Here is a 14147-nt window from a genome sequence, read left to right on the forward strand (position 1 = left end):
ATTGAGAGTTGGATGAAAATTAGCGTCACACTGTAGAAGTTTCACGCGTTATTTTTAAATGTCTTGTTCCAATGCTGTAAAAGGGGGAATGGAACTGGGGTGATTTTTAAGAGATTACAGGAACCGAAGGCGCCAATGGGCTTATGCCAGGTTGCTACCCCAGGCTGTCACACGAGAGAAGTGACCCTCAGAGTGACAGTCTTTGCAGTGGTGCCAGGAGATAAGAATTCATTATTTCTTCGGGCTCAGGGTGAACCGATCCTTCTCTAAGAACGTTTTCTGTGTAACAGATGTTGTCTTAATGTGTGAAAAGTTTTAAGTTGATGTAATAGCAAAAGCTTGCATAGCTAAAAATACTCATTCTCACACATGTGTTTGCCTTAGTTAAAGCTCTAGGAAAAGAGGCTATATTCTAACAGATGTCTCCTTAGCTGAAAAGCCTAAAGAAAATGGGAATTTAAGTGACTCGTAGAGTTCAGTATGGATTGATTTAGTTGAAAGATACTGAAACATATTAGACCCAGAGACCACGAGACCCTTCACCCTGGACTGGATCTTCTGTGACCGAGAGCGGTGGCACACCCAGCTCATCTGTCCGGGTCAGGAACGGCACCTTCTACGTTAAGAGAAATTTAACCCCAGTTAGCTGAAACTGGGTACCTTTCTGAGGGCCTAACCCCCTTTTGAATTTGATTTTAATTGCTGGGTGTCCCAAAAGCTGGGAACCAGAGGGCAAACTTATTTTTAGACGGTGTGTTAGTTTTCAAATAATAGGCTCAGTTGACTTTTATCCTCCAAACACCTCTCTGGGCAAATTTAACCTGGTAAATGGACTACACCCCTTGTTCCTGTTCCCCTGAATTTCTAACGCAGAGAGAAAACGTGAATTACTTTCTCTGCTAGCACGTGGATCCCATGCACCATCGTGTAATCTTGCTGGTGCAGCTTGGTGACGGGCACGCGGTACTGTGCTGTTGGCTTGGGACACGTGATTTGACCCCTGCACTGGGTTCTAAGCCTTGTGAGTTTGGGGTGTTGTCGGAGTGCGTGTTTGCTTTTTTTATAGTTTCTGTTTAGCTGTCGGGCTTTCAACTTGTCACTTTTCATTCACATCACTGTGCTTAACTCCTGTGTTCCATCCCCCTTTCTCGCTATTTCTATGTTTAGTTGCTTCTAATCTGTTTAGAAAATTCAGTAAGTAAGCCCGTAAGTAAGTAAGATTTGTTTCCAAAGGGGGAGTAAAGAGGCGGAGTCGGGACTGTTGGAGCCTCAGTTTTAAAAAACCTCCCACTGGCTGCCTTTCCGCCTTCCCTTCCTTGGGGGCTGTTTCCACACCGACGCTGGTGATGAAGCAGCTGCGTCCTCGGTGCGGCGGACGTCGTGTGACTTCTGCAGTGGATGTGGACAAGTTGTGATTAACTTTTAGAACTACAAGCTCTTTCAAGACGAATCTGAACCACTTCCATTCTCTTTATACTTGCCCAGTTTTCTGTGTGGCATCCCTTACAGCAACATATATCCTAACGGCCTGGACATCCACATGCCGACATAGATGCTTTCTCTGGCCATGAGGTTATCCTCCTGTAACATGAGAATATAAAAAGAATGGAGACCAAATGTTGAGTGTATCATTTTTGCCTTAAATAGTTATCTTTTACAGTAGTTAAAATATGAGGAGAAAGTCTTTATCCACATATTTACTCACCAGTGATCGTCATTTCTTAATGTAATTCCAAGTTTCCATTTGTTATCATTTTCCTTTTGCCTGAAGATCCTCAGCATTTCCTGGAGTGCTGGTCTGCTGGTGATAAATTCTGGGTTTTGTTTGGCTGAATAAATTTTAATTCAGCCTCTGTTCTTAGAAGATATTTTTGCTGGATGTAGAATTCTAGGTTAATACTTTCCTTTCATTATTTTCAAGACGTCATTCCGTCGTCTTCTGGCACACATGGTTTCTGATGAAAGCTGTTGTCATTTTGTTCCTCAGTATATAATGTGTCTTTTTCCCTCTGGCTTCTGCTGGCAGTGGAATTTCACGTGTGTCAGACTGCTGGATATCATCCTACAAATCTCTGAGACTATTCCTCTTATGTCTTTTCTTTTTCAGCCTTTTCTTTTTTTTGTCTCTATGCTTAATTTTGGTTAAATTTTACTGCTGTGTGTTTAAATTCTCTCATTTTCCCCTTCTTTTGCAGTGTCTAATCTGCTTTGAATCCCATTTCCACTACGGTGTTTTCTTAATTTCTAGAAGTTCCATTTGGTCTTTTAAAAACACCTTCCTTTTCTCTCATTATGTCTGAGTTGCTTTAATCCTTGAACACAGGTGTAGCAGTTAAAATGTTCCTATCTGCGGGTTCCATCTTCTCTGTCATTTCCTAGTGGGTCCCTAATTTTTGACGTTTTTCTCTCCTGATTATGAGCCATATTTCCCTGCTTCTCATCTGTTGATGAAATTTTGATGAGATGTCGTGTGTTGTGACTGTTACGTTGTTGAGCATCCGCATTGTGTTATAGTCCTTTAAAGAATGTCATGCTTTGTATGGCAGAGCACTTGAGTTACTTGCAGATCTGTCCACTATCCTTGAGACCCGGCCCCGCTACTAGGCTTGCTCTCTCTGGGGTCTCTACTGAGTGCCTCCAGTGAGTCACCGAGAGCACCCCAGCTCTGGTGCTTGAGCATCTTCCTACTTTGTGTGGACTTTGGGGGTTGTTCAGTTTACAGTCTCCTGGCCATTTTTTGCCCTCCCTTTAGGGCATGTCACTCACACGCGCGTGGCCCAGAGCTTCAGGCATGCCTAGAGCTCTCCTTCTGTGTGGCTCTCTCTTTTCCAGCACTCGGCCCTGCCTCTCCCAGCTACCTGGCCCCCCTGGAGTCTGGTCTTCATTTTCTCCACTTAGCAAGGCCTGTAAGGCTCCCTGGCCTGGGTGGCCTGGGAATTGTCTCCAGGCAGGAACTTGGGGTGATTGTAGAGCTCACGTTGTTTGTTTCCCTTCTCTGAGGCATCTCAGCTCTGCACTGCCTGGTGTCCTGTCTGAAAGTAGTTGTTTTACATATTCTGTCTGGTTTCTCTTAAGAGGTTAGGTCCTTGCTAATGCGTCATTGCTGCACGTGGAAATCCCAGGAATTCCAGTGAAATCGGCCCATTGAAAATAATTCTCAATAACTGAACGCATTTCTACGTGGCATGCCTGCCTGTGTTAGAAAGACACAGCTAAACACAATTTTTACATGCGTTTTGGGGTAAAGCATAGTCGTGGTCGTGTCCCCCACTTGCTGTTTACTGTCCCCACAGCCCGGGGCTGTCACTGTTCTGAGCGGAGTGATGACGCAGTCCCGCAGCGGGGCCGCGTCACGACAGCGGTCCACGTGCTCTCGGGGCTCCTGTCGGTGCTCAGTGGGTGGCCTCGTCCTGTACTCCAGGCCAAGTTTTACTCTTGCAGGGGCCTTGTCAGTGTGCTCTGCAGTGTAAGAATAACTTCTGAATCCACGTGGGCAGTCTGTGCTAATAGACCACTGAACGCCTGAATCAGCAAGACCTTGCTGTGTGGATTACAGCACAGCTTGCCGAGGCGATGGGGAACGTAAAGGCCTGTTGAGGGAAGCTGTTTGCACGGGGATCTGCATTTGTGAGGATGTGGTTCCTCCCTGACTGTTGGATAAAAGAAGCCCTGTGATTTGAAGGGGATTGTTGGTGAGGTGTAAGGAACGTTGGGGTCCTGAGTAGACACAAGACTTGGCTGTTGATAGTTCAGCTGAGAAGCAACTAGATCAAGAAAAACAGGTTATTTGTATCTGTTTCTTGGTCAGCCAATTATTTACTTCAGACTTTCTGGTAAAAATCTAATGCCCTTTTTCAGAAATCATGAATATTGCCGGCTACAGACAGATGTCAGTTTTCTTTTTTTGTTTTTAATGACTCCTGAGTTCTTTGTTTAGCCTCCTGAATGACCTGCACGTGGTGCTCTGTATAGTGCATCGTGAGAGCTTTAATTTTTGTGCCATCAAACTGCTGTTCATAAATACGCTCATTTTTATAAGCCCAAAGATGGTTTTCTTTTTTTAAGTTTTAAATGCAACTTGAGGAATATTGGTTGGATTTACTGCTGTTGAGAAAATTTAGAAGTTAATGAACTTATGAAGAAATGCTCAACTTCACTAAGAGAGGAATGCAACAGTAAAGAAGAGGCTTGCTTTTCTTTTTTTAATATTCAGCATTGGCAAGGGTGTGGCAAGATAGGCCCTTCTTTGAATTTCCAGGAAAAGTATGTATTGATATGAGCTTTCTGAAAATAAGTTTGGCTGTACCCATCAAAAACTTTATTATACTCTTTGACCCAGTAATCTTTCTTCCAGGAACTTTTTTTTTCTTAAAATTATTAGAAGTTCAAATAAAGATGCTGGTAGAAAGGTGTCTGTTGCAATATGATTTCTAATGGTAAGTTATTAGAATCACCCTAAATGTCTAACAATGAAAGTATTTTTCATTTGTGCCATTTTCCAATTGCAAAAGTACCATGGAACCGTGAAAATGGCGTTTTTGAAGAATGTTTCATCATGTGGTAAAATGGACATATTTGAAATACACAGTATCCAAAAATGAAATATTGTCTCATGTTAACTATTTTAAAAATGCATGAGAGAATGGTCAGAAATATGTCAAATTGTAAAGTAACTGCTCCTAGGTGGTAGTTTTATGAGAGGTTATTTTCTTCTTTATGGTTTTCCAGAATTGGGGTGGAGAGCATTCCAGATGTGTGAAAGCAAACAGGATGTTTGTAGCTGCATTCTGGACTCACCTAAGGCTTCTCTCTAGACCTGGATGGGCACCTCAGATTCCAGAAGAGTTGGCAAACCATTCGTCTCTAAGACTGGTTGCTGTTTTCAGTTCAGGTGAAAAAGTACTTAAAAGTGAAAACAAAAATCAATTTCTGTGCTTATTCTTCAGATAAAAATTTTGATGATGAGGATTCTGTGGATGGTAATAGGCCTTCTTCCGCCAGCTCTACGTCGTCCAAAGCCCCAGCAAGCTCCCGCCGAAACGTTGGAATGGGGACTGCCCGCAGGCTCGGCTCATCCACTCTTGGATCCAAGTCTTCAGGTAGGACCGAGCCCAGTGTGGTACCGCGGGGTCGGCTCTGCCGACGTTTAAAACCAGACGTGCGTGATCCTTGCCTCGTGCGTCCTGAAGAGGTGAAGTAATTCTGTTGGCAGTACGCTTCCACTGGCTCTCCTTGAATTAAATTAGTTCTCTGCTGTGGATGCTGATAAGCTGGTAGGCTGTAAGTCTGAGCTGCTGTGTTGCCACATTTGCTGAGGCAGAGCCTCTGGGCGCGTGAAGCCAACACAGAGCAGAGCGCATGGTACCCTGATGGCCTTGGGCTCCAGCCATGCCTGACACTACGAGGGGGCCTTTCAGCCAGTTGCTGTGTATCAACACGAGACTGTCCAGGCTTCCCTGGTGGCGCAGCGGTTAAGAATCTGCCTGCCAATGCAGGGGACGCGGGTTCAAGCCCTGGTCCGGGAAGATCCCACGTGCCGCGGAGCGGCTGGGCCCGTGCGCCACAACTGCTGAGCCTAGGCTCTAGAGTCCACGAGCCACAACTACTGAAGCCCACGAGGATAACTGCTGAGCCAGCGTGCCTATAGTCCGTACTCCGCAACAAGAGAAGCTACCGCCATGAGAGGCCTGCGCACCGCAACAAAGAGTAGCCCCGGCTCCCTGCAACTAGAGAAAGCCAGCGTGCAGCAGCAAAGACCCAACACAGCCAAAAATAAATAAATAAAATTTTGTTTTAAAAAAGAAAAGACTGAGACTGTCCGGAAGTCAGATTGTACCTTATGTCTTTAAAATGTATTTTGTTCCTGTAGGAATGCCGAATTAGTGAATGGTAAGGATTAGCTCCCTTGAGGCTTTGAAAATTGATTTATAAGGATTTCTTCCCTAATCCCCCTCCTATCCCATCCCCCAATTCAGACAGTTTTGAGTCCTTGTTATAGACAGGTTTCATTTTGCTGTCACGTTTTAAATTTACATGCACATTACCAACTTAAAAAAAATGTTATTGAAGTATAGTTGATTTACAATGTTCTGTAAATTTTTTACCTCTAAAAAAATCACACAGCTCCTGCTGTTAGAACCGTGCTTACTGTCAGCCTTGGGCTTTTGGCTCGGCCGGAGGAGCTAAGGTAAAGCCGAAGGGAGGACCAGCTTTAGAACGCCACCTCCTCCTGCTGGCCTTTCTTGCTCTCTGTACCAGCCCCAGGCGTTGTGTCCTGACTCAGCGGCTCAGCGCCCTTGCAGCCTCTGCACAGCATCTCTCTGTATAGAGGGAGCTGTGCTGATGGCAGAGGGGAGAGCTGGGCTCATTTCTTACATTTTTGTTGGTCTTCTTAGTTCTTTCTCATCTTTTATTTTTTGGTTCCTAAAAAAAATTTTTTGTTGTTGTTAAAGAGCTTGAATTCATACAACATGAAATCAGCCATTTTAAAGGTACCAATTCAGTGGCATTTATTATCTTCACAGTGTTGAGCAACCACCACCTCTGCCTGGTTCCAACACAGTTTCATCCCTCAAAAGAAGACCCTATCCCCTTTAAACAGTTCTCCCCCATTCCTTCCTTCCCCAGCCCATGTTTTGTCTTTAGGCATTTAGCTATCTAGAAATTTCATAGAAATGGAGGCATCCAATATGCAGTCTCCTGTGTCTGGCTCCTTTCCCTTGGCATAGTGTTTTTGAGGTTCATCTCTATTGGAGCAGGTATCAGTACTTTTTTAAAAAAATTAATTAATTAATTTTTGGCTGCGTTGGGTCTTGGTTGCTGCGCATGGGCTTTCTCTAGTTGTGGCGACCGGGGGTTACTCTTCATTGCGGTGCACGGGCTTCTGATTGCAGTGGCTTCTCTTGATGTGCAGCACGGGCTCTAGGCGTGCGGGCTCAGTAGTTGTGGCTCACGGGCTTCGCTGCTCCACGGCATGTGGGATCTTCCCGGACCAGGGCTCGAGCCTGTGTCTCCTGCATTGGCAGGCGGGTTCTTAACCGCTGCGCCACCAGGGAGGCCCTGAACAGTCTTCCTAATGCGTTTTCTTGATCCATTTTTGAGTAGCATCCATTCCACAATGAAGCTTAGCAATTTTCTGCGTCATCAGACCACCTCTTTTCCTTCCCTTCCCTCAACGTTGCCCTTGCACAAACCCGACCTGTGTAGATTGTGCAGAGGTACCAGCCCTGTCTTCCCCTCAGACCTGATCCTGTCCTTTTCCATTTCGTCTAACTCCATAATCCTGAGTTTCCCTGTTTCCCTCCCCGTCAGATGCCTCAGGCCCAGGGACTGTGCTTGGCCCATGAGTCCTCTTCTGTATGTGGTGCCAGGCCTCACACAGAGGAGTGCTCAGCTCAGCACCCATCTGCTTGGTGGGACGCAGGCCTAACCTGAAGCAGACACAGAGCACCGCTCGCAGTGTGTTACTGTTGTCTGTTTGTAGTTTGCTTGTGAATGCAGGGTCACCGTCATCAAGAGTGATGACACGTACTTACCACCGTAACGCGTTGCCTTTAAAGCCCTTTCTGTCTCGGTGGTCCATGAGGACCTCAAACTCCAGATGACTTGTCTGGTAAGAAGCTCTAGAAGAGCACTTGGACTAATCAGTATAAATCATTAATGAGAGTTACAGGGTGACTGTAGATAACCATCTGGAAACCTTTATTATGAAGAAAAAACACCTGATAAAACGTAACATGATTTTCATATGTGAAGTGATGCTCATACTAGCAAACAGAAAGAGCTTTCTCCCAAATGACAGCAAGTATAACGACTTTTAAGGAACAGAGCATCTTACAGCAACTTCGTGGGGTCAACCTTCAACTGACGTGTACATGAAAAATTGACAGTTATCATGAGTTTAAGGAAATGAAAATGTTTTTTTCCTTTTTTCTTTCAAAATAATGTTTGGAGACCAATATGAAGTTGAGATGAAACTGTTAAATTCTTTAGAACTTATTTGAATGTTTCATAAAATTGCTAGATTCCTAACAATGACATAATTTCATTTATTCCCTGAAGAATTAAAATTTCTATCATATGTTTATTTGGAATCTTTGAAAAGACTTATACATTAATACAGTATAAACCATCTAAATCCTTCAAAGGCTGGACTGGCCCTCCTTAAGCAAGTAGTGTCTTTAAATGGTTTTAAGCTAACATACGTTACACTGTAAAATTACTATACTTATATCTTACTATTGAAAGTCTGTAATGCTTGTCAATGCCACAAAACTCTAAACTTAATAAGACTTAAAAAATAGTTACAAATCTTCCAAAATATAATTTTGATTTTGTATATTCAGACTCCTCCAATGCACACTGTTGACATTTTGAAAATTGATCTTTTTTATAGCTGCAAAAGAGGGAGCTGGTGCTGTCGATGAGGAGGACTTTATCAAAGCATTTGATGATGTGCCTGTAGTCCAGGTGAGGGAGGATGTTCCGTTTGATTAAACACAAGGATGCGGGGGGTGGGGGCTTCCCTGGTGGCGCAGTGGTTGAGAGTCCGCCTGCTGATGCAGGGGACACGGGTTCGTGCCCCGGTCTGGGAAGATCCCACATGGCGCGGAGCGGCTGGACCCGTGAGCCATGGCCGCTGAGCCTGCGCGTCCGGAGTCCGTGCTCCGCAACGGGAGAGGCCACAACAGTGAGAGGCCTGCGTACCGCAAAACAAAAAACAAAAAACAAGGATGGGCTTATTCTTCAAGTTTCACTTTTGAAGTGTGCGACATGCGGAGTTTCTTACGAGGTAGGGTAATTCTGACTGTCAAGCCCACAGGAGATCTGAGGTTGCAGACCAGGAAGTGAAGAGCGAAAGTCACGGCCCAAGATGACCTTTCAGTAAGAACTGAGAGAAGTAGCTTGCTCCTGCAGTGAGTGTGTGGGTCAGGTCACCTAAAAGAGGGGGAAATGAGGGATTAGGTTAGAAGAGAGAACAAAGAAGCATGCTTATGTAGGGATTTTCCTCAGAAAGAAAAGTTTGTAAAGTTGAAGCATTTGGGTGTCTGAAAACTACAAAAAGTGGTTTCGTAAAATCTTAGTTTATTCCACATTGATGCTCCCCTTAAGTACCACCTGACAGACGCGGTGGAGTTGATTGACAGAAGCTGGGGTACTGCCACACTTTTCAGACGGCTTTGTGCCTCAGCACAAAGTCTCTTGTTGATCGGGGCTTGTGCTACGTCAGGTGTCCGTGCTCTGGATTCCTGCAGCGCTTAATGTCTGTGTGAATCCCTTGTCACCTGCTGCTTGGTCGTCGTGTGTATATAAAGCAGGTAACAAGTGTTTTAGGCTCAGGACCATCCTAACTTCCTTGACCTTCCCAGCATGCCTCACTCTTGGTTGTTTTTGGGTTTTATCCCCCCCTCACCGTCCTATGGGTAATATGTGAGGATAAATGAGAGAGCAGACCTGAAAGTATTTGAAGTTACAAGTACAGACGTACTTGCTGTATTGCGCTTCACGGATACTGCAGTTCTACAGACTGAAGGTCTGTGGCCACCCTGCGTCGAGCACGTCTGTTGGTGCCCCTTTTCCAACGGCATTTGCTCACCTCGTGTCTCTGTGTCACATTTTGGTAATTCTCACAATATTTCAAATCCTCCATCAGCAAAAAGATTACAGTTCACTGAAGACTCAGAGGATGGTTAGCATTTTTTAGCAAGAAAGTATTTTTAAATTAAGGTATGCACACTTTTTTTTTAGACATAATGCTATTGCACAGTTAATAGACTACAGTCTAAGAGACCAAAAGAATTCGTGTGACTCGCTTCATTGCAATATTCACTTTGTGACAGGGGTCTGGAAGCGACCCGTCAGTTTCTCTGAGGTCTGCCTGTATAATGTGGTGTTACAGAAAACGCTTGGCGTCATCAATGACTCGTGCATCACTGCCGGTTCCCCAGTGGGCTTTTTTCTCTTTTGTCCATGAAGTTATCTGTTAGCTTATAGTAAAGCCGTACTTGAGGCCAGCTTATCCGTACATGGGCATATGGGATCTAGTCGGTATACATTCACAGCAGGAAGGGAGCTCCATCGAAGGCAAACTTGACTAGATGTTATCTTGAAGGCCCTTCTGGAAAATGAAATAATTTCTTTTACTGGGCTTACTAAGTGCCCTTGACTTCAGGTAATTAAGGAGTAATCTTGTTGATTCTGTACATTTTCTCCTGTTGACTGTGAATCGATTTTGCTTGCAGATCTACTCCAGCCGAGACCTTGAGGAGTCCGTAAACAAGATTAGGGAGATACTGTCTGACGACAAACACGACTGGGAGCAGAGAGTGAACGCCGTAAGCTGCCGGCTGCGCGACTGCGCTTGCGCGTCCGATATCCACGTGCTCTGGGCACTCTGTTACGAAGTTGGGGTGCAGCTGTGTTGAATCTTAAGTAGCAGATATCTTAAGCATAAGTGTCCACATTTACACGTCGCCTTTTGAGTAGATTGCTTCCCTTCTCTTCTTCAGACATGCCAGCTTCTATCTTTTTGTGCATCCTGTACTTTGAGCCGAGACCCACCTGTGGTACGGCCGCCGCTCCTGCCTCAGTAGAGATGTAATTCTGTGACCGTTGGCCAGGGAAGCGGCTTGTTAGTGATGTTTGCAGTGTGTGTCTCTCTATCCCTTGCTTTCTTCACAGCACTTCTGCCCCCTCTGTTTTTCAAAGTGGATTATCGAAAACAAGTGGGCCGGACATGAAAGTGCAGGGGCATGAAGCGAAGGCGTGTCTTTTCTGAGGAGAGCGATCATGCGTTGGTTGTCTGGCAGGAAGAGGGCTGGGAACACGGCTGTGTGTCTGTTCTGGATGCACACTAGCCCTTTAGTAAAGACACAGCGGCGCGTACTGTGCAAGGGCTGTAGCGTCGCTTCTTCCTGTGATTCACTGAGTAGATGGTGGTTGGAGTGGGGTGCGGGGGAAGGTGAGCTCAGGGAAGGAGCTTTTACAGGCTACAGTGAGGGTTTAGTCACTCTATCCTTAGCATCACAGCATCTGTAAGTCACTAAACTGTTTCCCATTAAAAAGTATGCTTTACAGAAGAATTGTAATCCATTTATCACAGACACTAATTTTACAAATCGTTAGTTCTTACTTATGATACCTGGATATATCAGCAACTATTTAGTTGGCTGAATCCTTTTTGGAAAACTCTCTGTCGTTTAACTTTGATGTTGATCTCTAATATTTGATGGCTTCTATTGTTTCGTGTATTCTGTTCTAAGAATTGTTTTGTCTGTCTCTTCGTTTTCTCCATCCCCTTAGCTAAAAAAGATTAGATCTTTACTTTTGGCTGGTGCTGCTGAGTATGATAACTTCTTCCAACATTTGCGTCTTTTGGACGGAGCCTTTAAACTATCGGCTAAGGATCTGCGGTCTCAGGTAGTGCGGGAGGCTTGTATCACCTTGGGGTAAGGATTGCAATGCTCCCGATTCTCACATCACAAAATAGCCTCATGACGGTGCTTCAGAGATGGTTCATTGAATATGCCCCCTGGGCCTCTTTCACGGAACTTTCAACTGGTCTCCAAGACCCATTCCAGTTACGCTTCTGTTAGTACTTTTACAATAGTTCCTGACCAGTTATGTTAAGTCTGACAGATTTTAAATTTTATTCAGTGAGTTAGCTCTGAAGCCTCTATTTTAAACTTGAAGCAGTTATTATTAATTTGGAAAAATGAAATTTTGTAAACTTTTGTCCTCAGCTTTTTCACTGATTTTGCTGGCAGGTGATAGCATGATTATTAGAATGTTTGTCTCTAGAAGAGTACTGTAGCTATAAGGTTAAAGGCATGTACTGCGGGGAACTTTTTTTTTTATCCTCACTAAACCTGTATCAGTATCTAAAACTTCTGTCTTAGAAAATATGTTAGAATATCAGAGCAGCAGCAATAGTAAGGTGGCTTTGCAGCTGTTTATAAAGTTTTGACCTCAGACACTGAAGTGTGAATGTTGTATGTTAAAAATGAACAGCAAGGGGCTTCCCTGGTGGTGCAGTGGTTGAGAGTCCTCCTGCCGGTGCAGGGGACACGGGTTCGTGCCCCGGTCCGGGAGGATCCCACATGCCGCCGAGCGGCTGGGCCCGTGAGCCATGGCCGCTGAGCCTGCGTGTCCGGAGCCTGTGCTCCGCAACGGGAGAGGCCACAGCGGTGAGAGGCCCGCGTGCCACCAAAAAAAAAAAAGAAAAAAAAATTTAAAAAAAGAAACAGCAAAAGAGAAAAAGGGGGTGAAAGAGCTTTTTCATATTTGTGTTTTATTAGTATATGACTAACTGTTTTTTTGCTCTTTTAAGAGTAATTAGTTGGAAGTGATTTATTTATTTTTAAAAAAAGAGCAAACTCTTGGGCTTGCGGCTATTTGTGGAGTCCTCTATATGCACGTTGGAAGTATTTGTAGAGTATTTTACTTAGACCTTTGTCCTTTATCCTTAGATAACTTTACATGAAGGCTCTAAAATGTTAAGCAGGTTATGTGCTACACTGTTGGCAAGAACTGTGACTTCAGTTCAGTGTTCATTTCTGGTTATAGGCATCTGTCATCAGTGCTGGGGAACAAGTTTGACCATGGAGCTGAAGCAATTATGCCAACGATTTTTAATTTAATTCCGAACAGTGCCAAAATTATGGCCACCTCTGGTGTTGTAGCTGTTAGGTTAATCATTCGGGTGAGTATGTTTGGGGGCCGTACATAAAGTAAGCAAGTGGTAAATATTGCTGGTTGATAAGCAGGTATCAGAGGCATTTTTCCTTTGAGTGATTATGTACGTGGAATAATACAGTACGTACAACACTGGCCTTTTTACCCCCACGTAACTATCGCACATGAGCCTTTTACATTCCCTAGTGTGAGCTATGGGTGTGATGTGCAGTTACTGGGGTGTTGCTCACCCACCGTCATTGGTTTTAAACATTTGAACACGAGTGTCTGCTTCTGAGTGTATACTCTGTTCTTTAGGTGTCCAGGCATCACTTCTGTTCTTCCCTCCTTAATCCCCAGCCGTTCCATTTTAGGTTATTTGTGCTTGTGGTTTTGTTATTCACCTGACAATTTATTTAAATAATTGTACATAAGCCCAGAAACAGAATGTTATCTTCAGTTAAATTTTCAAAACACTCATTTACTTAAATCCAAGTAATCAGCCAAGTAATTTACGTGCAGATAAATCCAAGTAATCAGCCAAGTAATTTACGTGCAGATTTTCAGTAGAACCTAATAGTTCACAAAGGCTTATTAATAAGTTCTTCTTCGCATCACCTTCTCCCCACTGTCAAGTCCCTTTTCCCCAGAGGCAACCCTTGAAACTGGGTCTTGATGTTAACTGAAATCTATCCAGAATATTCGTGATTACTGTGGGCTGCTTACTTCATATTATTTGTAGTTCTTACTGTTTGCGCTGCCTACTTCAGGTATTAAACCAAAAGTCGTTATCAGACATTTCTGTTGAAATAATATTAAACTACGTTGGCCTGCTGACTGCTTTTTACTCATTCAGATCTCTACTGCTCAGGTGATTTAGACTTCATGCCAGTGATTTGTTTTGATTTTAGACTGACTGACTTATCATCACGTTGCCTGTTTTGGCTCTGTAAATTCTGTCATGCCCTTTGGCAATATCCAGTGAAAGTCTTTCTCCTCTTTAAACTCAGTGAAATTCTAATCTGAATATGCAGGTGCTTTAGGTAGCTTAGTAAGGAAGTGGTTGTCTTAGCTTTGCATTTTCAAGTGTTCACCTCTGTGTTTTGTTCTTTTCCGCAGCACACACACATCCCTAGGCTAATACCCATCATAACAAGCAACTGTACCTCCAAATCTGTCGCCGTTAGAAGGTAAATTTTTAAAGAATTTTTCTCATTCGCTTTGAATTGTTTAAAAAGGGAAACAAATTTCAGATTTACCTCCATGCAAAAAAGTTTATGTTTGAAATGGTTAATATGATGTCCGATTGTTGTGATAGATGCCTTTGGACTGAAGGCTCATGATCTCAGTTGTCTGGAAAGCTAATTTGGAAGGCCTGTTACTTCTGTCTGTGTGTGTAGTGTGAGAGCGGGTGTGTGGGGGGGTCGTGTGGGAGGGGCGGGGGGGAGGGGGAATGCGCCCCCTGCGCATTTTCT

General features: G+C 44.1%; 1 protein-coding gene across 34 annotated transcripts in view; it reads left to right on the top strand.

The window, feature by feature from the left end:
* The window catches only part of CLASP1 (cytoplasmic linker associated protein 1), a 264666-nt gene that overhangs the window by 138442 nt on the left and 112077 nt on the right, over nucleotides 1-14147 (top strand). For all 34 annotated transcript variants that reach the window (XM_067025830.1, XM_067025846.1, XM_067025828.1 and 31 more), the window contains 6 exons: nucleotides 4947-5099; nucleotides 8396-8469; nucleotides 10242-10334; nucleotides 11302-11447; nucleotides 12565-12700; nucleotides 13792-13862. In XM_067025830.1, the coding sequence (XP_066881931.1) occupies nucleotides 4947-5099; nucleotides 8396-8469; nucleotides 10242-10334; nucleotides 11302-11447; nucleotides 12565-12700; nucleotides 13792-13862 (673 nt within the window). The remainder of the gene's footprint in view (nucleotides 1-4946; nucleotides 5100-8395; nucleotides 8470-10241; nucleotides 10335-11301; nucleotides 11448-12564; nucleotides 12701-13791; nucleotides 13863-14147) is intronic.

This window comes from Kogia breviceps, chromosome 2 (assembly GCF_026419965.1).
Source record: "Kogia breviceps isolate mKogBre1 chromosome 2, mKogBre1 haplotype 1, whole genome shotgun sequence".
NCBI classification, from domain to species: Eukaryota; Metazoa; Chordata; class Mammalia; order Artiodactyla; family Physeteridae; genus Kogia; species Kogia breviceps.